At 40.1% G+C, this 26406-nt stretch overlaps 1 protein-coding gene across 1 annotated transcript in view; it reads left to right on the forward strand.

Moving 5' to 3' along the window:
* Positions 1-516: 516 nt before the first annotated feature.
* Positions 517-26406, forward strand: part of LOC308552616 (antigen WC1.1-like) — a gene marked incomplete at both ends in the record, with an annotated part of 30132 nt that continues 4242 nt past the window's right edge. The window contains 11 exons of the mRNA XM_081127826.1: positions 517-700; positions 5025-5339; positions 12377-12685; positions 12775-13092; positions 19942-20031; positions 20110-20424; positions 21551-21865; positions 23662-23703; positions 23796-24110; positions 25369-25443; positions 25653-25736. Coding sequence (XP_080983952.1) covers positions 517-700; positions 5025-5339; positions 12377-12685; positions 12775-13092; positions 19942-20031; positions 20110-20424; positions 21551-21865; positions 23662-23703; positions 23796-24110; positions 25369-25443; positions 25653-25736 — 2362 coding nt within the window. The remainder of the gene's footprint in view (positions 701-5024; positions 5340-12376; positions 12686-12774; positions 13093-19941; positions 20032-20109; positions 20425-21550; positions 21866-23661; positions 23704-23795; positions 24111-25368; positions 25444-25652; positions 25737-26406) is intronic.

Raw genomic sequence — 26406 nt, forward strand, 5'->3', positions numbered from 1 at the left:
AGCCCACCCTATGAAGCCAATGTCTGTCTCACTTTTTTTTCCCATTTACCTGAGAATTTTTTTATCTTTCTAATCCTAATTTTCTATTCACCTGACTTTTTGTTCTTACTGTTAGATGCTTCTTCTTTCTTTGCAGCCACAACACGTGATATTGAAGCTCTAGACTTAATTTAACAAAAATCATTTTTATTTGGCCCATGGGGTGGTAGAACTGCCCCAGAAACAATGCGTCTGACTGATCTCACCAGCTGCGCTGAGCCAGCCATTGAGCCAGGCCTGTGGGGTGGAGAAAAGACAACCGCTTTTTTTTTTTTAATATAGATTTACTGTATCAGCTTTGGGGGCAGAGTAACGCGTGACATCAGAAACCCTTGTATCTCATATAAGGAGATATTTAAGATTCGGCATCTAATTGGTGTGTGAACTTCAGAAAGTTACCTTTTATGTAGTCTCTGATGGCAGGGAAGATGTAAAGCAGGGTTTCTACTGGCTCCCAGAAGATGGCGATGTCAGGGGATGAGACTATATAACCCGCTTCCTGCTGCAGGAGCCCCCATTAAGGACCAGGAGGATCTCTTGTATGGGTTGAAGAAGCTGAGACTGTTACCTGTAGACACGAGGGTCAAAACGACCATGAATAGACACTGCTTTCTCCAAGGACTTGCTTTTTTCCTCTTCAGTGTTCTAGCAACTGCTCGAGGTAAGCACAGCCTCATTTCTTAAAATTAGCAGCGATACTAGATTAGCTCTAAAAGTCCAGGGGAGATGATCCCTGAGATTGTAAAGACGATGCCTCTCTATTGACCATTTGGTTTTAACCAAAGGTAATCTTCAGTGACAGTGAGTGTTGATTTTTCTCCTGTGGGGACTCTGTTTCCCAAGTTCAGAAGTCATGTTGCAGAAATGTAAACTTTGTTCTTAGATTGATCTGAATCTGTGTTTCAACTCTCTCCACACCTAAAAGCTCGGAAAATGTCTGGTCACTTCCTGTCATGGATTATGGCTGAGGGACTACTCCAGTCTGGGTCCTTCCTGCATTCTATATCATGTCTCTCCTGACCAGTATTTTTGTGTTTCTGCTCTTTTAGTCAATGGATGTGTGTGTGTGTGTGTGTGTGTGTGTGTGTGTGTGTGTAAGAGAGAGAGAGAAGGCGGGAGAGAGAAATGGGTGAAGGGGAGTTTGAAGGGTATGTGAAGGCTAAATATGTGAGCAAAAATATGCCTGCCCAGTGAAAATCAGTGTTTTAGAAAGGAATCCATAGAACTCACACTCTCTAAGCCAGACTGCTGGACTTGGTGGTGGAGGTGGTAGTGTAGTGATGATCCATGTGCCTGTGTATATGATGAGGGCAGATATGGAAACCTTCCCGCCTATAAAGAAAGCCCTCCCAGTATGAACTATAATTACACCCCCAGATAACGCTGAACCTGCGATGTAAGTCTGACTTTGAGTTTCTGTTTCTTCCCCACAAATCCACAGCTCAGACAATTTTCTGCTTTACTATAGTTTTCCCCCAGCATTGGGCATTTGGCAGAACTTTTCTTCCTGCCTGTGATGTTTTCCCTTCTTACCTCTTGTATTGATGGTCCTCCGACCCCATTGTACAGGAGAGAAAAGTGATGCCGAATGTAGCTGCTCTCAGATGGATTGATATTAACATTGAAGACAGAAGTGGGATCTAGCTTCACAAACTTCAGGATGTACCTCTTTTCATCAGTTTTTTTCCAGCCCCACTGGGGTACTCAGACCTGTTCTGTGATATCCTATAGAATCTGCCATTTAGAAAGAATCCTGTGCTTATCAATGTCCTATGGTGAATTTTCTCCATTGTAGTTTCCCCAGATCCTTCATGAAATCTGGCCCCCATAAGGCCCCGACTCAAGATATCAGCATGCCAGCTCCTAAAATGAGAATAATCCAGCCACATGCTTAGAGAGCCAGCTCTTCAGGTGTGGGCCTCTGTCTCTGGCTGCTTTAGCAATGCTCCTCACCTTTCTGTTCCTTCCCTAACCCATGTTTCCTCTTTATTTCATGCCCCTCCAGTCAGAAGTCTCTGTCTCTCTTCTTTGGGAAATTCCACTCTTGCCAATAGGAGCAAGAAGTTCTGTTCGTCACTACCTTGTTCTATTTCTTGAAAATTCCAGTTCCTTGGGGTTTGGTGATATGCTAATAAAGGTAGGTTTTGATATCTTTAATATCTTTACTAAGGGCTTATCCAATTATAATCATGAAAATTTACTCTTTAACTCAATTAGTGTATGTTGTCTAAAAGTCTACTTTTTGTGATACTGATATAGCTAAGCCGGTTGACTTATGGTTAGTGTTTACATATATAAGTACATTTTCCATCATTTTACTTTCAACCTGTCTTTGCCCTCCTCATATATAACACTTTGCATACTGTATAGCATTTACTTGAATTTTATTGTTTTTATCTAGATTGGCTTTTACTTGAAGTATCTAATCCATTTGCATTAAATGCAATTACTGATACTGTTAGGTTAGTATCTACCATTGGCTTTTAATTGATCCACCTGCTTTGTATTTCTTTTTCTCTCCTTTTTTGCCTTCTTCGTATTAGACACATTTGTTATTATTCCAGATTTTCCTTTTCTCCTTTAATTTTCAGCAGCTTTACTAGGTGTAAGTCTTTTCATATCTTTCTTAGGGCTCTTGAGGCTTCTTAAAATGTGAGTTATATATACCTTTCATACATTTTTTAGATTCTCAATCATTAACTCTTCAAATATTGCTTCTGTAGTGTGCTCTCTCTCTCTCTCTCTATCTCACTCCATCTATCTGTCCTCTTCCCCTCTCTTTCCCTCCATTCCTCATCCTCAACCTCTATCTCTTCTCTCCTTTCTAAGATTTCTCTAAGTCACTAATTATTTCTTGAGTTCTACCTAAAATTCTTTTAAACTATATTCATTTAATTATTAATTCTAGACATTTTATTTTCAGTTGGAAACCATTACTTTGATTTTTTAAATATGTTTACAATATTTAGTTAATTTAAAAAAATCTTTTCACCTTTTTAATTCTTTCTTCCCTTCTTTTTCCTAACTAGAATGATCATAGTTAAAATCTATATCTGCTAATTTCAACATCTTTATCATGTGTGATTTGCCTTCTCTTTCTTTCATTTTGTTAATTTGTCATGTGATCTCTCTTTATGTAAAAAGTCCCATGTCATGTCAACTTTTACTGAATGTGAGAAATTATAGAAAAAAAATTTAAAAATACTCCAGATATATTGTCTAACATGTGCGAGGATTCATTTTCTGTTCTGCTGGGCAGGTGGGGGAGGGATACTAATCACCTAAATATCTGAATACAACCTAAAAATGAGCTGGAGCAAGTCTAAGTTGCTGTTTTGTAACACTCAGTCTACCTCTGACTTTTCCCTGTTCCTTTGGCGTGGGCTTTCAGGGATTTCAGTTGAGACCCTAGATGTTTTGGTAGGATAGCACCCAAGAGAATGAGGGAATATCCACTCTGCTTTCCAAGATTTTTGACATAGTTCTTTGGCCTCCAGCCCTTCACAGCTTTTATGCTGGGCAAATATTTGAGGATAAAGCCTGCTGTGTGAAACTGGCCCTCAAGCCTCCAATTTTGTCACTCCAGCACTAGGTAACCCCCTAAATTATTCAGGCTTCTTTGTCCCAACAGGGGTCCTCTGCCTAAGTCCAGGTTCTGTGCTATTAACCCATGAACTGAATTGGGAAATTACCATAGAAAAAAAGAAGCTGAACTAATCTTTGGCTAATTCTGAACTAATCTCCTATCTTTAAAATTTTAGCATAGTTATTAGTGTATGTTGTATCCACAAATATCTAATACCTTTACTTTTTAGATTTCCCAGCTTTTTTAGACCCAGTAGAACCATTGGTCTGCTGTGAACCACTCCATTCTTAATGGAAGCAGAAGTTATAGGTTTTATTCTCTACTTCAACATTTACTTAAAGTAAATTGATAGACATTATTTAACCTCTCTTTATATCACTTTTTCATGTGTAAAACAAAGGGAATAATAATACAGTGGATCTGTCAAAATTATTTGGTCAAGTGCTTTCAGGGCAGGAATAGGTTTATTTCTGCTCTGTGGTAGGATTAGAAATACATGATATTTTCCCCCCAGAGAACAATAACTCCAAATTTTGAATGACAGCAATTCCTCACATGAAGTCCAAATAGAGATTAGATATATTAGGAGAAAAGAAGCAACCTTCTATGATTCCCAGTGGTATCTGACCTATGTTAATTAACATCATCTGACATCATATCATCTCTCATGTGAGGTTCCCCGATCTACTCAAAGAGAAGTATATTTTTTGAAACTGGTATCCAGATCTGGAGTCTAAAGCCTAGAATTGTAAATAAAATATTCAAGTGCAGTATTCTGGGATAAACTACAGCCTGTCTCGTGGTTCATGTTTCAGCTCTGAATACTATATCAAGAAGAACTCTGAACAGGATAGAGTTGATGACTGCTAACTGAGGCCTGTAATGAGCTCTCCACAGTTCCTTACTCCATTCTCTTTAATCCAATTCTTCTAATTCTCAGGTTAATGGTACAGAAGTGTGTGTGATTTATAGGAAATCTATCTGGCGGCTAGCCCATCATGGTGACTCTGAACTCATTTAAGTGCTCAGGGTAGAGATTCTAACATTTACTGTGTATCTTTCTCAGATGCTATGCAAAACTCTACAAATCAGAAGGTTGACTCTGACAGGACCTATGCAACACTTTCTATCTCAGACTACTCACCAGATTATTTTCTGCTTAATTTTTTCTGGTTTGGTTTTTTGTTTTGTTTCTTATTTTCAACCCTATGACTCTCTGATCGCTGCTGTAGGAAACCAGACCCAGGTGCTGCCACAGTGCAACTCTGTCTCTGAACCAGCTGGCTCTGAAGCCTCAGAGAAGAGCTCTGCCAGCTGCTCATGTAAAGGGTCCCATAGGACCCAGAAAACCCTTCTCTTTCCTTGTGTAAATGCTCCATTGGCTTGACTCTTTCCTCAGACCGTGAACAGCTACGCCTGGTGGACGGGGACCATTCTTGTGCTGGCAGAGTGGAGATCTTTCACCGGGGCTCCTGGGGCACCATCTGTGATGATGTCTGGGGCCTGAATGATGCCCAGGTGGTGTGCAGACAGCTGGGCTGTGGAGAAGCCCTCGATGCCATGGTCTCTTCTTACTTTGGGGAGGGATCAGGCCAGATCTGGCTGGATGACGTGGAATGCACAGGAAAGGAGTCCCACGTGTGGAAGTGCCCTTCCCGTGGCTGGGGAAAGCACGACTGCCGGCACAAGGAGGACGCAGGGGTCATCTGCTCAGGTATGGTTAATACACTGTGCACTGGGTGAATGAATGGGAAGTTCCAAGGAAGTTGGTGTCTGATCACTGGGGAATAGAAGACGGATGGGCTAGAGAGGTCTTAGACATCTACCCATAGTTTCGAATGCAAAAAGCATTTGTGAATAATGGGCTTCATTTACTTTCCTCTTAATTTCTTAATTGTTATTTTTTTCCTTCTCCAGTGGCAAAATAATCTATTCCAGTATCATCCCAATTAAAATCAATCTTTGTAAGTTTTTATAATTTACTTTTGTAAGAATTAAACTTTTGTAAATCACCACACATATTCCCTTTGTATAGTGAGCCTATTAGGGCAGGGAACAAGAATGAAGATGTCTTTTTCTTGGTTGAATTATCTCTGTATATATAATGTGAGGCATTGTTTTGCACCAGGTTAGCAAAATAGAGGCACAGGGGATATCATTAAACAAATCAGAGAGGACGTTATGTATTTGTGCCAAATTGCAAGTCTCCTTTGTAAATTCAGGCATATTTACAGCTCTTTGGCCAGTAGAACCAGAGATCTGTGCATGAAATGTTCTGAGTCCTAGGTTCTCCTTCCATTGTTATATGGAAAGATTCTCTCTTCATTTTTTCTTTCAAAACATGTGCATAAACTCAAACTTTGGAGGAACGCTGAACCATGCACTGGCAAGTCAGTGGTAAAGGCAGTAAGGTACTAATTTGTGTATTTAATGGAAGAGATTGTATAGTTTATACCTGACAGCTCAGTGAAAAAAGAGAATTGCATTTGGGGTTTGATTTGATAAGGATGGAAATAAGGAACAAACATAATTTTTGAAGAAGGTAGAGGAGGCTTACAGTAGCTTGGGGGTGGGAGGAATGGCAATGGGATCTGACAAGGGGCACACACAGGGTTGTCTAAGCAGCATTAAGAGTCCAGGTGTGATGTAAAGAAGGGTATGGGCACCATTACGTGAATTCTGTATGGCTGGTTGTAGGGAAGGAGAAGAATGAGTTGTTAGATTGACTCAAGGCAGAATGGTAGACACAGGATCCACTGATGAAATTTTAATAACTTTCCTAAGGGCCCAGGATTTCTACATAGCAGGACACCAGACAAGGATATAATTTTCATTCTGCCTTAGGCAGGGTTGGTGAATATACGTACCCCTCTGAAAGGCAGTTTCCTTTCCTTTGTGCTATCCAGGGCTCTCAAAATCTTATCAGGGGGGCTTCAAAACCTACCTTCTCATTCTCATCCTCCACGAGAAATAAATCCCCATGAAGACAAGGCCATTGCTTTATTGTGACTTACATTCTCAACACCTACCATAGTTCCTGAAATATGGCAAACTCTAAAAAGGCATTTGTATTTTGATTAAAACAACATGAAATTGACTGTCTCTATTGCTTTCAAATACCTTTTTCCTACCTAAGTATCAGGACTGTGCAGAGTTTAGATGTTACTCATGAAGCTTCCCTTCTCTCCTCCTCTCCATTATTTCCCAATCAAAGGCCCAATTTTTGCCTATTTCTGTGCCTCCAGTGTCCCACTCTTTTTGCCCTGTGCTGCACCCTGACCACCTCTGGCTTTCTAGGTGAGTGCACAGCCCAAGGACACAGGGGAAGTTTGGTCCTAAGGAACATACTTGAATCTTTGTGGATCTCTAAGTGACCAAATACAACCAAAGGAGATATTTCCAACATCTCAGACAACAAGGTGCTCTGTTTCAATCAGAATAGTAGGAACCTGGAGGGACAGATGAGGAGCTGTAGGGTACAGATGCAAGTGAGGCTGATGGTCAAAGGCCTTGAGAGCTGATTTGGATGTAGATGAGTCACAGCAGCAGGCAGAATGAAGAAAGCAATTTTGGCCAGAGATGAAGAAATAAAAATGAGACCTAGATGAAAGATGATAAAAACCAACCTGGTCATCCTTGTTCTCTTTCTTCCCTAGATAAAATCAAGACAAAATAAAGCTACAACAGTGAGAGGAAAGATTTCCTCTGGCCAAAAGAGCCCTAGGCAGAAGCTGAGATGTAGAAAATTGGGGATCTCCCAGGCTCAGGCGCAGGTGCAGAAAGAGTAGTTTCCTGAAGACCTGACCCCCTGAGATCCCTTCTATGACACAGGTTGATGTCTCTCATAGAAATAGGCTAAATTTAGAAAATGGAGAGAGGACAAGAAGTGAATCACCAAGGAGAGTGAGCCATGACATACACTTAACAGTGGGCCTGATGGAAGATGAGATGAGATGTCTTGCAATAACCTGAGATGTGGAGCTGTCATTGAGAGCATGAAACAGGCACAGAACAAGCCAAGTCTGAAGCCACCAGTATTTCCTAACTCTGTAACTTTGAACAAGTTACTCTTATGATAAAACCTCCCCAGATTCTGTCTTCTCTGGCTTAAAATAAGAACATAGTGCTTGGGGATCCCAGTATTATTTACAGCTTCTAAAGCTTGTTGATCTTTCATTTTAGCCCTGAAAGAGGCCATATTTTATTTGGTGTGTGCCTGGGTGCCTTCCTCCTTTTTAATTGAAATAAAGGTATCTCTGTATCTCTTTGCCATTTCTTCTGTGTAGGCAGATTTTTAGAAAATGTGTCCTAACATTTTTCAGGTCAGGTCAGGAAGACCAATTTCCATTAAAAGGGCAAAAAGCTGGACAGGAGCTCTCAGTATAAAGCTAGCTTCTCCCTGAAATTTTTACTCACTGTTCTCAGATAAGCCAGTGGAGGGTTCAGCGAGGATCTCCATGTCAGTCAGGCTCTTCCTTAGCCCTTGTTTGTACAGAAACTTCATTTACCTTTCAATAAACATTTCAATAGCAAGACACAAGTGGGTGTTATCTGTGGTGAGTCCAAATACTATTTTACCTTAGATTATAGTATCTATGGAATTACTGAATTATTAAAACTTTCCTTCTCACTAGCAATACCAGTCTTGCACAGATATTAAAATCTCCTTACCAATCACAGACCAAGGAGAGGATTTGTCACATCACAGAGGTGAACAACTTTAGTCAATATGGAAATGTGGAATCATTTTAGGTGACATGCTGAAAGAAATGTATGTTAGTAGGAGAGCCCAAGAATGAATCTTCTTTACAATCTGCTCTTTCAAAAAATATAGCATATAATTTAGTTTTTCTCTCAGAGCTTTATGACTCACTTCTGATACACACACATACACACACATATACACACACACACATATATATATAATTACTGTAAAAAATATTTTAGAGATTGATGGCAAGTAGGGATTTGATTTTATTATATTAAAATCTATCCCTAAGTTTTCCAATACTATTTATTGAATAATCTCTCTTCTCTATTTACATTAACTTTTTCAAAGTTTAAATTTCTATCTGTGTGTGTCTTTGAATGTATTAGATATTTATATTCTACTTCATTCCACTTCTAGTCTATTATCGTTACAAAAGCACATAACTCGTTTTAATATTTTCTGTATCTTGTCCCCTTATATCAGCATCCTGTTTCATAAATTTTCTTGTAATTTTTATACACATATTATTCTATGTGAATTTTAAAGCCAAATAGAAAATGAAAAAGAATTAATATAATTTGTTTCAGAAGGCTCTATCCTGATGTGTACACGACTTTATTGATTATTCAGCATACATTTGTGTATCTAATGTGTCAGACTAAGTAAAATAGGATATAAGTATTTCTTTTTTAATAAAAATAAAATGTGCTACTTCATTTAGACTTTCTTATGGATCACAAAACAGAATTATGTTTAGTTACATTTTATAAAGCCACTGAAAGAATTAAAATGAAAACTATTGGGTTTTTTTCTGGAGGGAAAAAAAGGAGTATTTCTTGTTCTTTCTAAACTTGTAATTTCATGGAATCAATACAGAGATTAACAACCTGTTAAGTAAAATTGCTTTTGTTAATGGAGGGAAGAGGGCCTCATCTCTCTTGGTTGCTAGTGGAAGTTGAGTTCTTGCAATATCCCAAGAAAAAGAATTTTCTGAGACTCACATGGCAGAATGAGTAATTTTTATTTGCATAGAATGAAATTCCTGAGTTTCCAAAGTCCCATTCCTCTTGGGGAAGGAATCCAACAAAAGGAAGATAGAAATACAACTGGGACTTCAGTAGAGCTAAAATCAGAGCCAGTGTCCAGAGTTTCCTTTCCATATTGGAGCAATGTCCAATCCAGCAAATTAAGATAGCTTAATTTGTGTTTCCCGGCTGCAGCCCAATAGTCCACTGCATCTGGGGTCTGCAGGGCCACATGGCTACGGAGGAAACATGGGTGGGAGCAAAACAAAAAAACCCCGCAAACCAAGAGGAACCAAGAGCAACAAGAGCAACAAAAGAGAGAATTCCTTTGTTTAGGGGATTATATATTCCCAAATTTCACCCACTAGCAGTGGCCATGCTCATTCTAGCCAATGACTTCTGTCCGCAGGCGTGACTGACAGGAAAGTACCTTTCCTATGTCACCTCAACTTTACTGAGCATGTGTCTATCTTCCCTTTGTTGGATTCCTTCCCCCAGTATTTTGCAAGGAATAGGCTGGTGGTTTCCTGGGGACTGCAAAGTTGCAGCTTCCTGGAGAAGCTGCCCGAATGACAGGCTTATAATGTCTGGCCTTCCCTTTGCTCCTTTCCTATTATTAATAACTAGCTAATTACAATGGTATCACTTTGATTGAAACGAGTAGCCTCTGACTAACCTCCCAACCAGATCAGATTAGTGGTACTCACCTGAGCCTCTGGGAAGATGGAAATGGATAAATAATAAAGGACAAGCAGATCGTCTTCTGTGTCACCATTCATTCTTATATAAATGGTCAGGCTAATCCTTCAATTCTTTAATTCCTGTGGTGTCATTTCTGCTCTCTCCTACTCTCTGTAGCAGATTTTTATTGTCTTAGAACCTTAAAACTCTATTGTATGTGCTCCAAAGTTTATATATTTATGCAATCAGAGTTCTTTACTAGAAATAATTTTATCATGTACAATACATAAATAATCATGAGCACACTCATAATCAGGAACCAGGCAACTATAAAAAATTGTTCTTTATTATTTTTTTCATTGAATTACATTTCATCTGTTCAAAATATGGTCCCCTGAATGACCAAATTATGATCATGAATTTTTTACTTGGTTCCCCTCTTTCAGTTTCATAATTTATCCACTTCCAACTTAGCCTACCACACACACCCCCACACACTCCAATTCTACAGCAGTTGTTTTCCTTTTTATATTTTCTTTCTTTTTTGTTGTTGATTTTTTAGAGAGGGAGGGAGAGAGAGAGAAACATCAATGAGAGAGAACCATCTGTCAGCTGCCTCCTGCATGCTCCCTACTGGGAATGGAGCCCACAACCCCAGCATGTCCCCAGACCTGAAATCGAACTGGTAACCTCCTGGCACATGGGGATGATGCTCAGCCAACTGAGCCACACCGGCCAGGGCAATTGCTTTCCTTTTTAATTCTCCTTTCCATCCATTTGTAACTCTTAAGACTGTTTTTCTCTTGTCTCCAGTGGGAGAAATGAGAAAGTATAGCATGGTTAGATGGTAGGTGGGAAGAGCACATGGTGATAAAATGCGTTTAAAACTTTTTCCACAAATAATTTTCCAAATTTCATCCATATGAGGCTTTTGCAATTTGGAAGGCTCCAGTTATAGCTTGTTTGTTCTCGGCTTCCTTCTTCTCTCTCTCTTTTTTTTCAGCATGCTGGCTTCTTATCTCAAGAATCTAAACAGGAGAGGAATACACACTTCATATATAGATAGGATTAAACTACCTCAATTATTGTCACTCCTTGGCATTTGCTAAGATTCCCATGTCTGGGAAGAAAAATCCCAGTATGAAGAGATCAACAAGCTTAGCTATTTTGCATACTTCCCCTGAGAACTCACTCTCTCCCGGGTCCATTGGCAAATCCTAGGGTTCCAAGAGATATGACTAGGTCCGGCCACTCCTTCTCTTATGCTTCTCTGAGATTTCTTCACATCCAAACTCGTCTTTGGGCAACTTCTTTCACAATCAGGTAACCTAAGAAATTTTTAGAATTTTTGACATTAAAATTATGAGAAAAAGAAAATGTGGAATTATAAAAGTGGACTGGTTATATCTATATTTCCTCCCTTGAGCTATAAGTCTGTCTACAGTTTGGCATGCACTCATGGATCCAACCCTCATGATTTTTCCTATCCTCAGTCACTTGAAGATTGGCTGCTGAGAAAAAGTTGCTCAGAATTCTAGCCCCAGAAATCTCCAGATATCCTTCTAACTTGCCTGCCTGAGAGGCCTCTAATCTGTTGAATCCCATCGCCTTTTTTTATTCTAGGTTAACTCAGTTCTTCATACCTCTGCACCCAAGTTTAAAAGCCCACTACAGTGCAGTTTCCTTGGGCCCTGTATTTGCTAAGCCCCTACATAAGGAATTCATATTTCTTTCTTTTTTTCTTTTTAATTAAATTTATTGGGGTGACATTGGTTAATAAAATTACATAAATTTCAAGTGTACATCATCTGTATATTGCATTGTGTGCCCACAACCCCAAGTCAAATCCTCCATCACCATATATTTGACCCCCCCTTACCCTTTACTACCCACCCCCTTTCCATCTGGTAACCACCATATTGTTGTCTGTGTCTGACTTTTTCGTTGTTTGTTTTTCTTGTTTGTTCATCTGTTGCTTTCAGATTTATATCCCACATATGAGTAAAATCAGACTTTTTCTGTCTGACTTATTTTGCTTAGCATGATATTCTCAAGATCCATCCATGTTATTTCAAATGGCAGTATTTCATCTTTCTTTATGGCTGAGTAGTAGTCCATTATCTTGGGATTCAGCTATTCCAACCTGACCCTGCAAATCCTTCTGGATTTCTCTTTAGAGACTTGTTCATTAAAATGCAATTCTGACACTAATTGTCAAAATCCCTTTCCATGCTACACCCCCAGAAAAAAACTTTCACACCATTGCCTGTGACATGTTTCCAATTGCCAAACCAGGATCATGAGCACTCACTGGGCTTGTTTGTTTTCTTTTAGGATTTATGCGTCTGTTTGGAGGGGGTGGACCCTGCTCAGGGAGAGTAGAAGTGCATTCTGGAAGAGACTGGATTCCAGTGTCTGATGCGAACTTTACATTCCTCAATGCCCAGGTCATCTGTGCAGATCTGGGGTGTGGCAAAGCTGTGTCCGTTTTGGGAAATGTGCCTATCAGAGAATCAGATGGGCAGGTCTGGGCTGAAGAGTTCTGGTGTGAGGGGCAAGAGCCTGAGTTCAGGACCTGCCCCAGGGTGCCTTGTCCAGGAGGCACTTGCCAGCACAGTGGGACTGTTCAAGTTATCTGTTCAGGTGAGATTCAGAGTAGGACTTCCTCCCTACTTATTCTGTTGGGTAAGAAAAACATGACATTTTGCTTAAATACTGTCTTCTCCTACCAGCATACACACAAGTGCAGCTCATAAAAAATGGCACTTCTCAGTGTGAGGGACAAGTGGAAATGAATATTTCTGGAAAATGGAGAACGCTCTGTGCCTCCCACTGGAATATGGCCAATGCCAATGTTGTCTGTCGTCAGCTTGGCTGTGGAGTTGCCGTCTCGACCCCAAAAGGAGCATATTTTGTGGAAAGGGATGATCAGCTCTGGAAAGCCCAATTTCACTGCTCAGGGGCTGAGTCCTTCTTGTGGAATTGCCCTATGACTGCCTTGGGCATGCCTGAGTGTATCCATGGAAACACAGCCTCTGTGATCTGCTCAGGTAAGAGAGGGGAAAGGGCTAACTGGTACTAAGGATACTTCTTGAGTGACATGTCTCTAAGAGCAGAAAGTGTGAAAAAACAGTCTTCAAAATAAGGTATTTCATAGTGAAATATGGTTCTTCACATTGTTTATTCATTTTTCAGGTCAAGCAAGAAATGTTCAGAGGAATAACATTTTTTAAATAATCATTATTATTTAAGTACAATCATAGAGAACGTATAAGCAACAAGTGTATATCTCAGTCATTTACCCCAACCCAGATTAATAAAGAGAACATTAAGAGCACCCAGGAAGTCACCTTCCCATCCCACTAACCCCTATGTCTTCCATCCTTTCTAAAGAAGACCTCTTTTCTAACTTCTAGTACCACAGAAATTTTTGTCACTTTTTGAAATTTAGATAAAATCATGCAATATGTTTTCTTTTGTGTCTAACTTTTTTGACTCAACATTATGTTTCTAATTCATGTTGTTGTTTAAGCAGAACTTTATTCATTTTTATTGTTGTACAGTATTCCATTGAGTGATAACATGACCATGTATTGATGCAGTCAACCAATGGTAGATCTGAGTTGTTTCCAATTCTTGACTATTACAGGTATATGCTGCAAATTACCATGACAATGACTTCCGGTGCAGATATGTATATATCTGTATGTAGATATGTGTTTATTTTGTGTATTTAATTCTTGGTCTTTTATTTTTACCCTTCTAATGATATGGTATTCTTTGTTGAGCCGAGTTTTTAATTTTAATCAAGTATAACTTATCAACTTTTCCCTATACATTTAAGGCTTCTTATACCCTTTTAAAAAGAACTTTGTCTATCTAAAAATCATAAAAATATTCTCCAGAGTATCCTATAAATGCTTAATTATTTTTCATTTTTTTAATATTTTATTGAATTTCTAGGGGTTACATTAATTAATAAAATTATATAGGTTTCAAGTGTACAATTCTATAATTCATCATCTGTATATTGTATTGTGTTCACCTCTCAAAGTCTAGTCCCCTTCCACCAACATTTATCCACCCCTTACCTTCTTTTACCTGCCCCCACCACCCCCCTTTCATTCTGGTAAGCACCATACTTACATCTGTTTATCTGGGGGGGGGGAGTTGCTTAATTCTTTTACCTATTTCACTCAGCACCCCAACCCCCCACCCCGACAGCTGTCAATCTGTTCTCTGTATCTATGAGTCTGTTTCTATTTTGTTTGGTTTTTTTTGTTCATTAGATTCCATGTATAAGTGAAATCGTATGGTATTTGTCTTTTGCTGACTGCCTTATTTCACTAAGCATAATGCCTTCTAGATCCATCCATGCTGTCACAAAAGGTAAGATTTCCTTCTTTTTTTGACTGAGTAGTATTCCATTGTGTAAATGTACCACAGCTTTTTTATTGGCTCATCTACTGATAGGCACTTGGGCTGCTTCCAAATCTTGGCTATCATAAATAGAGCTACAATGAACATAAGGGCGCATATATTCTTTTGAATCAGTGTTTAGGGTGTCATTCGATATATTCCCAGAAGTGGAATCACTGGGTCATAATGCAGTTCCATGTCTAATTTTTTGAGGAAACTATACTGTTTTCCACAGCAGCTGCACCAATCTGCATTCCCATCAGCAATACATGAGGGTGCCCATTTCTCCACATCCTTGTCAACACGTTTTTTTGTTGATTTATTAATGACAGCTGTTCTGAAGGAGTGAAGTGATATCTCATTGTGGTTTTAATTTTTATTTCTCTGGTTATTGGTAATGTTGAGCATCTTTTCATGTTTTTATTGGCCATCTGTGTGTCCTCTTTGGAGAAGTGTCTACTCAGGTCCTTTGACCATTTTTTAATGGGAATGTTTGTTTTTTTGGTGTTGAGTTGTTTGAATTCTTTATAAATTTAATCAGATGTATCATTGGCAAATATGTTCTCCTATTCAGTGGATTGCCTTTTCATTTTGTTGGTTTTCTTTGCTGTGCAAAAACTTTTTAGTTTGATGTAGTCCCATTTGTTTATTTTTGTTGTTGCTCTTTCCCTTGTCCAAGGAGATATATCAGAAAAATATATTGCCATGAGAAATGTCCGAGATTTTACCTCTCATGTTTTCTTCAGGAGTTTTATTGTTTTGAGTCTTATATTTAAGCCTTTAACCCATTTAAATAAATCTATGACTTTAAGGTCAATTAATATTTGAAAAAGGTGGCAAGAAAATACAATGGTGTAAAGATAGTCTATTCAATAAATGGTGTTGGGAAAATTGGACAGATACATGCAAAAAAAAATGAAACTAGACCAGCTGTTTACACCATACACATGAATAAACTCAAAATAGATTAAAGGCTTAAATGTTAGATTCAAAACCATTAAAATCCTAGAGGAAACTAAATGGACATGACAATTGAATACAGCACATTACTCTAAATCTTTTTTCTTTTCTTTTCTTTTTTTCTTTTTTTTTTTTCTGTGAACAACATACTTGGATAACTCAGTATAATCTGAATACAGTTTATGGACTAAATAATAATATTGTAACAATGTTAATTTCTGAAACTTGATCATTGTACTGTGGTTATGTAAGGGGATTCCTTGAAGTATTTAGGGATTAAAGAGATATCATATCTGCAAACTACCAATTTTAACTACTGATTCAGAAATGTTTTGCATATTCAGGGAGAATTGGGACAGGAGAAAGAGAGAGATTATAGCAAAGTACTATATTGGTAAACTGTGGGTAAAGGTTATCTGGGAATTTTTATACTATTCTTGCAACTTTTCTGTAAGTCTAAAATTAATAAAAATAAGAATATTGAAAAATAATAGGTGAAAACAATTCAGAAAGAATTCATTCCTAGGACACCTTCACTAAAAGAAATACCTATAACATCTAAAACACAAAATGCTCAGGAGAAAACCTAGTGAAAGATGTGCGAAAGCTCTAAGAGAAATTAAAGACCCAAATGAATGGAGAAATATACCATGTAAATGAATTGTGAGACTCAATATTGTCAAGTTAATTATCTTCAAATTTATGTGTAGAATAAATCTAATCCAAATCAAAACACCATTATGCTTTGGAGGGGGTGTGAAAAATGACAAGCTGATTCCAAAATGTATATGCTAACGTAAAAGACCAAGAATAACCAACACAGTTGGCAAGAAAATCAACAAAGTTAGAGAAGTTATTATAAAGTAAATAAATCCTTTAAAGTGAAGTTTTCTACTCTTACTATAAAGTTACAATAATTTTTTAAAATGTGGCCCTAGCCAGTTTGGCTCAGTGGTTAGAGAGTATGCAACATTAAGAAAATGAAAAGGTATTCAACTGGTAGGGAAAATTTTGCAATATGTGTATCTGACAAAGGACTTATATTCAGAATAAACTAATGGCCAATAAACTCAAAGATACTCAACATCATTAGTCATCAAGGAAATTCAAAATAAAGTATCAGGAGAAATATCACTTCACTAACTAAAATGGCTAAAATTAAAAGACAATTCCAGCTTCTGCACAGCAAAAGAAATCAGCCTCAAAATACAAAGGAACCCCATGGTCTGGGAGAACATATTTCCCAATGATGCATCTGATAAGGGGTTAATTTCCAAAGTGTACAAAGAACTCATACAACTCAACAAGAGGAAGACAAATATTCCAATTTAAAAATGGTCAAAGGACTTAAATAGGCACTTTTCCAAAGAGGACATACAGATGGCCAAGAGACATATGAAAAAGTGCTCAACGTCGCTAATCATCAGAGAGATGCAAATTAAAACCACAATGAGGTGTCGCTTCACACCTGTCAGAATGGCTCCATCAACAAATCAACAAGTAACACGTGCTGGCGAGGGTGTGGAGAAAGGGGAGCCCTAGTACACTGCTGGTGGGAATGCAGACTGGGGCAGCCACTGTGGAAAACAGTATGGAGGTTCCTCAAAAAATTAAAAACTGAACTGCCTTTTGACCCAGTGATCCCACTTCTAGGAATATATCCTAAGAAACCTGAAACACTAATCAGAAAGAATATATGTACCCAGATGTTCATAGCAGCACAGTTTACAACAGCTAAGATCTGGAAATAGCCCACGTGCCTATCAGTGGATGAGTGGATAAAAAAGCTGTGGGACATTTACCATGGAATACCACGCAGCTATAAAGAAGAAGGATCTCGTACCCTTTGGGACAATATGGATGGACCTGGAAAATATTATGCTAAGTGAAATAAGCCAGGCAGAGAAAGACAAACATCACATGATCTCACTTATATGTGGAATCTAAAGAACTTAATAAACTGATGAACAAAATAGATTCAGTGACATGGAAGCATGGATCAGACTGACAGATCTCAGAGGGAAGGTGAGGATAGATGGGTGGATGGGGAGAGATTAACCAAAGAATTTATCTGCATATATGTATAACCCATGAATACAGACAATAGTGTGGTGAAGGCCTGGGGAGGGGAGTGGGCACAGGATGGAAGGGGTCAATGGGGGAAAAAGGGGACATCTGTAAAATTTTGAACAATAAATAAATAAACAAACAAACATATTAAGCATAGACATTTTTTTAAAAAAGACAATTCCAGTTTTCACAAGAATGTGGAGTATCTAAAGCTCTCATACATTGCTGGTGGTAATGTAAAACGATACAAACACTTTGAAAAATAATAAATTTTTAATCCTCACTTGAGGATAAGTTTTTATTGATTTTAGAGAGGGAAGAAGGGAGAGAGAGAGAGAGAGAGAGAGAGACATCCTAGTGAGAGAAAAACATCAATAAGTTGCCTCTCGTACTCACCCCAACTGGCAATCAAACCCCCAACCTAGGAATGTGCCCAAACCAAGATTCAAACCCAAAACATTTTGGTGTACGAGACAATGCTCCAACCAACTGAGCCACCTGGCCAGGGCAAAAAGCAGTAATTTTTAAATATTAAACATACACTTAAAATGTTACCCAATAATTCTACTACTAGACATTTCCTTGAGAGAAATAAAAACCTACGTCCACAAAGAAATTTGAACATAGGGCTTGCATCAATAATTTCCCTAAGGTCCTTCCAAGTCCTGCTGTTTTGATCCAAAAGAAATAGCACATATTTTAGGTTACTATGAATAAAAATGCTATCAATATCCATGTTCAACTCCTTGTGGAGACAAACATTTTCAACTCTCTTTAGTAGAAGTTTAGTTGAAAATAAACATTTTTCTATTTAGTAGTAGCATTTCTGGACAACATGTTTAAGTATCCTGGTTGCTAATGCTGCCTAACAAATTTTCCCCAAAATTTAGTGGCTGAAAACAAATAATACATTTCATTTTGCTCGTGATTTCCTGGGGTCAGGCACTTGAAAAAGACTCAACTTAGCACTTCTATCTTGGTGTGGTTTTACTTAGATGTCGCCTGAGACTAAAGTCATCTGAAGACTTGACTGAACTGGAAATCTCTACATGGATAGCACCTGGTAGTTCAGCTTGACCAGACCCCTAAAATAGGGCCTCTCCTGCATAATAATCTCAAGTGTCAGACTTCCCTTAAAGCAAATGTCTTAAATCAATCACGGAGACAGTGCACGATTTTTCCCACCTAGTGTTGAGAATCAAGCAGTGTTAACTTTGCTGCGTTTGTTGCTTACAAGTAACTCATGAAGGGGAGCCAAGATCAAAGAGAGGAGACATGAACCTCACTTCCCAAAGGATGCAATAGCAAAGATTTTGTGGAAATGTTTAAAAAACATCACCGGTGTGTTAAATATCTCACAGTGATTGTGCATTTCCTAATTTCTACTTTTAGTTGTCAGTTGTTGCTTTATAAATCTAAGACTTAGTGTATATGAAGATTAGACCTTTTAACTATGTTTCTTGTGACTGGTTTATATTTTCTAGTCTTTGCTATTCTGTGCTTTATCCTATATCTTTGCCTCTGATCTTCTATTTTACTATTTCTACCATGTGCTGATCTACTGTGCTGTTACACTCATTTTTTAAGTCCTACTGACTCTTTCAGCCTTAGGATTTTTATTTACTTTTGGTTATAATTTCTCTGTCGAGGTATGAATTTTGTCATTTAATTTTATGAATATTTTATTCATTGTTATTTAAACTTCTTGTCAGATAACTCCAAGGTAGATGCCCTGTGAAAATCCTTCTAATGTTGCCTTCTTCCTCTCGGTTTTCCATGAGATCTCTCTTCTATGGGAATTTTCTTAATGATAGACATCATAGATGAAAAAATTATACAAATCCTTTAGAAAGCATTTTATTTTGCTTCCTCGAGGTACCTGATTTAGGGGCGGATCACCTTATTTAAAAGGAAGTGAAGTTATTAGGAGCTGAGCATCATCCCTGTGAAGAATAGTTTGAGTTCACTTTTTCTTCTATGGTACAAGGATTCTGGTTAACAGGGCTGATCCTCCATGGCCTACCCTGAATTATACTTTGTGTCCCCCAAGCCTTGTGAATCTGACAAAACCTCTGCTGAACTTTTCAGAGTCTCAGCTATAACCTCTGAATTGACAAAGTCCTCATAGGGTAAGAGGCTCACCTCTGCCCTTTACTTTTCTCTGAAAGTTGGGCTCCTAAATTTCTCACTGCCTTGGTAGCTCTACAACACTTTCAGAGTTAGTAAAGTCCTTCTTCTAAACTCATTTTTCATATATTTGGCTTAAAACAGAAATTTTGGCATTGTCAGAAGCAGAACTCTCCACAAAAAAGGTGAACTCTAATGTTATGATAACATTACTTATATTTTCCAGCTTTCATCTCAGGCCCCGTCATTAGGTTATTATTTAGTTTAACTCAGTTTCCTGCTCTTCAACCCTACTAACACTCTGACCACTGCTGTTTCCGTAGGAAAGCAGACCCAGGTGCTGCCCGAGTGTGACTCTGTGTCTGAACCGGCAGGCTCTGAAGCCTCAGAGGAGAGCACCGCCAGCTGCTCAGGTGAGGGGTCCCACAAAACCAGAAAGCCCTTCTGTGTCCCTGTGTAAATACCCCATTGGCCTGACTCTCTCTCCTCAGACAGTGGACAGCTCCGCCTGGTGGACGGGGGCCATCCCTGTGCCGGCCGAGTGGAGATCCTTCACCAGGGCTCCTGGGGCACCATCTGTGATGACAGCTGGGGCCTGAATGATGCCCAGGTGGTGTGCAGACAGCTGGGCTGTGGAGAAGCCCTCAGGGCCACGGTCTCTGCTCACTTTGGGGAGGGATCAGGCCAGATCTGGCTGGATGGTGTGAACTGCACAGGAAAGGAGTCCCACGTGTGGAAGTGCCCTTCCCGTGGCTGGGGACAGCACGACTGCCGGCACAAGGAGGACGCAGGGGTCATCTGCTCAGGTCTGCACTGCACATTGTCCATAGGCTGGAGGAGGAGGTGGGGCCCCGGGAAATGGGAGCCTGAGCCCTGAAGGGGTGTTGCTGAAAGGGCCAGAGGACAAGGAAGCTTCCTTCCACAGTGCCTGTCTTTCTAGCAGGTATAAAGATTGGTGCTTTCACTTCCTCCTGCAGCAGCTGAGGCTCTGGTCCTTCCTTCTCAGCAATATCTCCTGACAAAGCCATTTCTTACAGAGTTTCCATTGAAAACAGGGCTCCCTCTTCAGTTATCTCCAGTGGTAAAGTGTTTTAACCCACTGTACTGGTTTCCATTTTTTGCTGTAACAAATTATCACATAATTAGTGGTTTAAAGCAACTTACATTTATTTTCCTACAGTTCTGTAGGTTAGATGTCCAGCACGGATCTCACTGGGATGACATTAAGGTGTCAGCAGGGCTGAGCCCATTCTGAGACTCTGGGGAAGAATTTAGCTCTTGTCTCTTCAAGCTCTAGAGACTTGCATGCATTCCTGTGTTTATAGCCCCTTCCTTCAACATCAACCAGCAACGTTGCATATCTCTAATCAATCTTCCATAGTCATGTCTCTCTCAAACCAAAGCCAGGAAACGTATTCCACTTTCAGGGAGAGTGGGTCTAAGTGATTAGACTGAGTTCATCTAGTTAATCCATAATATCCCACGTTAATCTCACGACCCCAAGGTCGTTATCTTAATCACATCTATAAAGTCCCTTTTACCATGTAAGGAAATATATTCATATGTTCCAGGGGGTAGGATGCAGATATATTTGAGGGTCCATCACTCTGACTACCACCCACTCTCCACACACTCCCTTTCACATACTCTGTCTGAAGTTTTATCAGGAAGCAGGATTCAGGTTTCCCTCCCTGCCGAGGACCCAGGTTGGTGTTTCTCTCTGTTCATTTTCCACTACATCATTGTGGTAGAGATAGACAGACAGAAATGGACAAAGCCCGGGAAAAGGGACACAAATTTCAGTCTTGCCACTTAGTGGGTGTCTCCTCAGCAGAGTCAGTGATGAGTGTTCACAATCTTAGGGAGAGGGAAAAATGCGGAGCATTGAGTAGAATGCTCACTGTGCCCTCTTCTCCCCTCTTTCCCTTTTAGAGTTCCAGGCCCTCAGGATGGTGAGCGAGGACCAGGAGTGTGCTGGGTGGCTGGAAGTTTTCTACAACAGGACCTGGGGCAGTGTCTGCCACAGCCCCATGGAAGCCATGACCTTGTCCATGATCTGCAGACACCTTGGCTGTGGGGACAGTGGGACCCTTGAATTTTCTGTTGATTTTAGGGAAGGTTCTAGACCCCGGTGGGTGGATGGAATCCGGTGTCAGAAAACTGATATGTCTCTCTGGCAATGTCCTTCTGACCCTTGGAAATACAGTTCATGCAATCCAAGAGATGAAGCTTATATCACGTGTGCAGGTGAATTACTGCTTGTTCCTGTGTGTCTGTGCCACTCCTGTAGGATGTTGTTAGTGAGACTTTATATTTTCAAATCTAAGGAATGGCTTTAAAATAAGTGTACAAAACTTAATTGAATCAGATTATTTAATCCACATGTTGCAATCTTGTTTCAAAGGAAAAAATAAGAATACCTGTGCTGACAGCAGTCTATGTGAAAAATATCAGGAATTGCATTGAATGTGTGGCGAGCATGATTAATACTCTGATAAACTTTCTAAGGAATGGCTAACTAATTGTTAGTTAAAAGATATGCTCACCACCTTAAAGTAAGTAAGGAACAGAGTAGAGAATCTATCCTGCTTGCTTTGTCTCTTACACTCATGGTCTTTACTCTGAAATGCATCCACACCACTTGGATGACTTCTCAAGTCAGTCTGTTGGTTGACAGTAATTGAGTGCCTGCCTGTAGGTACAGATTTATATTCCAGGTAAGAGGACAGAGAAGAGAAGGAATCTAGTCACTGTTCTCATAGAGCTTAGAATCTAGTGCTGAAAGCCCTCATGAGGCAGAACTTTCAAGTGTCATGAAGAATGAGAAAGTGTGTAATTGGGGCAAAAGAAAATCACATTTAGATGGAGACCTGGAGGTTGAGTAAGAGTTTCTTAAAGGAAAGAAGAGGAAAGATCATGTGGGTCATTGTAAATACTGAGTTGGGAGGGGACACGTATGTGAGGCACTGAGAAAATTCCATCACGGGCAGAGCAGAAAGAGGGTGAAGGAGACGGAGGCAGGATTCACCTGGAATGGTGAGCAGAGCAAAGACCTGTGTTAGGCAGGACCCCAGAAAACAATCCTGTTAAAGAGGAATTTGTTCCAGTTCTTGGCTATCACATCATGGAGTCCTGCTGGGAGGTCAGTGGCCTCGTGTTCCTATATTTTTCTGCTTGAATTTGTCTCTTCTAAGAGGCCCTCAGAGTACCCGTGCTCTTGATCCTCTGACCTCTGGGCCTTTCTCCTTTATACCTGTGTACTCTCTGCTCCTTCATTCTACACATACCCCCCAATATTCTGCAGAGCCTGCTGCAATTTAGAGCCTAATTTTTTTCAAATTTCCTTGTACCCTCAGTGTTTCCTTCACTTTCATGTTGTGATCAAAATCTGATTTTTCCCTGAAAACACTAATTTTTCTATCAATATAAGGCTGTGTGTTTTTCTCTTTCTATTTATTTATTTTTATTAAATTTATTGGGGTGACATTGGTTAAGATGATTATATAGGTTTTTCACGTGTACATTTTCTGTGATACATGATCTGTATACTGCATTGTGTGTCCACCACCCAAAGTCAAATCATTTCTTGCCACCATGTATTTGACCCCCTTTACTCTTTACTAGCCTCCAGCCCCTTTCCCTCTGGTAACCACCATATGCTTTCTGTGTCTATCGGGTTTTGTTTGTTTGTTTTTCTCATTTGTACATTTGTTGCTTTCAGATTTATATCTCACATATGAGTAAAATCATAATGGTACTTGACTTTTTCTGTCTGACTTTTTTCACTTAGCATGATATTCTCAAGGTCCATCCATGTTGTCACAAATGTCAGTGTTTCATCATCTTCTATGGCTGAGTAGTAGTCCATTGTATAGATGCACCACATCTTCTTTATCCAATCATCTATCAAAGGACACTTCAGTTTTTTCTATGTCTTGGCCACTGTCAATAATGCTGCAATGAACATAGGGGTGCATATATCTTTGAGAGTGTTTTCAAATTTTGTCCCTGATTGAGTGTTTCCCCATTGTCTGCTTCTGCAGGAAGGAGACCCAAGAGCTGTCCCACTGCTGCCCCCTGCACAGGTACATCAGCCCCTCCCACCCCCCCTGTTGGCTTCTAGAGGCTCCTTCCTTCCCACCACAGTCAGTAACAGAAGGTGCTCTTGCCTTTTCAGACAAAGACAAGCTCCGACTCAGGGATGGAGACACCCAGTGCTCAGGGAGAGTGGAGGTTTGGCACAATGGCTCCTGGGGCACAGTGTGTGATGACTCCTGGAGCCTGGCAGAGGCCGAGGTGGTATGTCAGCAGCTGGGCTGTGGCTCTGCCCTGGAAGCCCTGCAGGAGGCAGCGTTTGGCCCAGGAAGTGGACACATCTGGCTGGATGAGGTGCAGTGCAGGGGCAGGGAGTCCTCCCTGTGGGCCTGTGCTGCGGAGCCCTGGGGGCAGAGCAACTGCAAGCATGAGGAGGATGCTGGAGTGAGGTGTTCTGGTGAGTGGGAAGACCATGGCATTGGGTTGGGTTGAAGGAGGTGTGAGTTTGTAGCCAGAAGCAATTTTTCATGGAATAACCTGCTGTTCTGCACTCTGGCTTCAGGAGAGGCTATTGCCTGATCTCCTGATATCTGGGAAATAACCACATGGCAGTGATGGTAGTATAATAACCCTGTGGCTTTCCCAGGCCAACTCAGTACAGTGATCCTGTTCTCCTCTTCTCTCCAGGTAAGAGGACATCAGTTCCCCCCACCCATCGAAGTAAGTGATTCTTCTGTTCTGGGTCATATGATAGAAGAGACACCCATATTTTTAGGGATCTGAAATATGTAATCTATGTATTTCTTGTAAAATTAACCATATCACTATAGGAAAGACCCAACAATCAGGTATTTATAATCCTGTGAAGCTGTAGCCGCTATAATCTTCCAAAGCTTTACAAGCTTTTATTTTATAAAAATTCTTTAGAATAAAATTCAGTTCTGGTTAAGAAAGCTCAGGGCAGGACTTAGGTTAATCACATCTTGGGGTTCAGGTAGACCCATTGTATCTGAATGGTGACTTCGTGGTCTTGAGGACTCAGGAGATGATCGGGATAAGGGGGGTTCTTCCAGGCTTATGACCCTCAAACCTCATCCATGACCCTCTTCTCTCCTCAGGCACCACTTCAGGCTCAGTTCCTGCCCCTGGCATCTTCTCCCTGCCTGAGACCCTCTGTATCATACTGGGGGCTCTTCTCTTCCTGGCCCTTATCATCCTGGGGATTCAGCTACACAGATGGAGAGCAGAGCAAAAAGGTGGGCCAGAGGGTTCTAAATGATCTGGAAAGTAGTGGGAAGGGTATTGAGCCAGTTGTGATATCAAAAAAAGTGCACGAGTATTGGTCTTCATTCCCATTATTTGGTAAAACTCCACCTTCTCTACAATAGACTTCAAGATTTAAAAGAATTGCATGCTTGGTTCTGAGATTAATGTAAAGCTGCTCAAAAATTATGACTTCTTGTGTGAAAAGTGTCAGTGGAATTCAGTGTAGGATCAAGATCAGGATCAGGACACCCAAATCTGTCCCCAAAGGGCACAAATCTAAAAAGGCAGTGTGTGTGTGGGTGGGGGGGGGGGGCTCCTAGCAGCCCACAGGGGCTTCTCCAAGGGTGAGCATTGGAGAGCACTGAAGGCTTTATCTATTGTTAAAGGGAATATCTCCAGGGTCATCTCTAAACTCATGTCACTTTCACCAGCCTTATCTGTTTTTGAAGATCCTCCTGATGAAGCCTTGTACCAAGAGATTGATTACTTTGTAAAACTAGAGGAGGACCAGTTGGACAGCTCAGGTGTGTTCCATGCCTTCCCCTCTGTTCATTACCTGGCTATGGGTTATTTTCAGCAAGCACAGACCCAACCTCAAACAGCCTCCTCCTAAGGTAGGAGCTGCAAACTCTCTCTCTACAAGTCTGAAGCCTCAAGATTTCTTCTGAACCATGAAACCTACTACTGTGGGAAAAGTTTTTCTGTTTGTCTGTGATGTTTTTCTCCCTACCAGGTAACCTGTCTGATGACTCTATGACTAAGCTGCCGTATTATACAGGAAACAATGAGGAGAATGGAGACTCTGGATCTGCCCCAAGTAGTAGTGATTGGTGTTTGCTTGAATGGTGGAGATGAGGAGAAGGAGTCTCATCTGAAGAGAATTCCTCCTGTGATTAGGATAGGGAGGATCTCTTCCATCCAGTTCACAATTTTTCCTCTCCCTGCCCACCCTGTGACCACAGAAAGGGAAAAATCAGACTTAGTTCTCTGTATCCACAGCTACTTCTCCTCAGTTACAAACATGCATCTAAGGTATTATTATGGATTCAAAGGTGATTTTTTTAAAAAAAAACATCTGAAACTGATCATCTCAAAAACTCTGTGTCCAGAGAGAACATTGGGAAGTATGGTTGGATCCTGAGATAGTATGATATTTGGGTCATTTAGTGGATTATGTGTATACTAAGACAAAAAATTGATTTTAATAAACCCTGGAATACATGGAATAGTTGGTGCTTGTACTTATCAGTGATCAGAAGCTCTTCTTTACTAGGGACCTAAGAGAGGAGAATGTCCCCTCTATCTTCTCCAGACAATAAAGATGAACAGCTCTTGGGATGAGGCATGTCTAGAAGGGCTCTTGGGGATTAAATCCTGAGATCAACTGAGCACTAGAGGGAATTGAAACAGAAACCTCCTGGGACTGGGACTGCTGGGATCTCCTGTCTCTGGATGATAGATACCCAGACTGCACTCTCCCTACTGGT

This window comes from Miniopterus schreibersii, assembly GCF_964146895.1.
Source record: "Miniopterus schreibersii genome assembly, chromosome: 2".
Taxonomy (NCBI): Eukaryota; Metazoa; Chordata; class Mammalia; order Chiroptera; family Miniopteridae; genus Miniopterus; species Miniopterus schreibersii.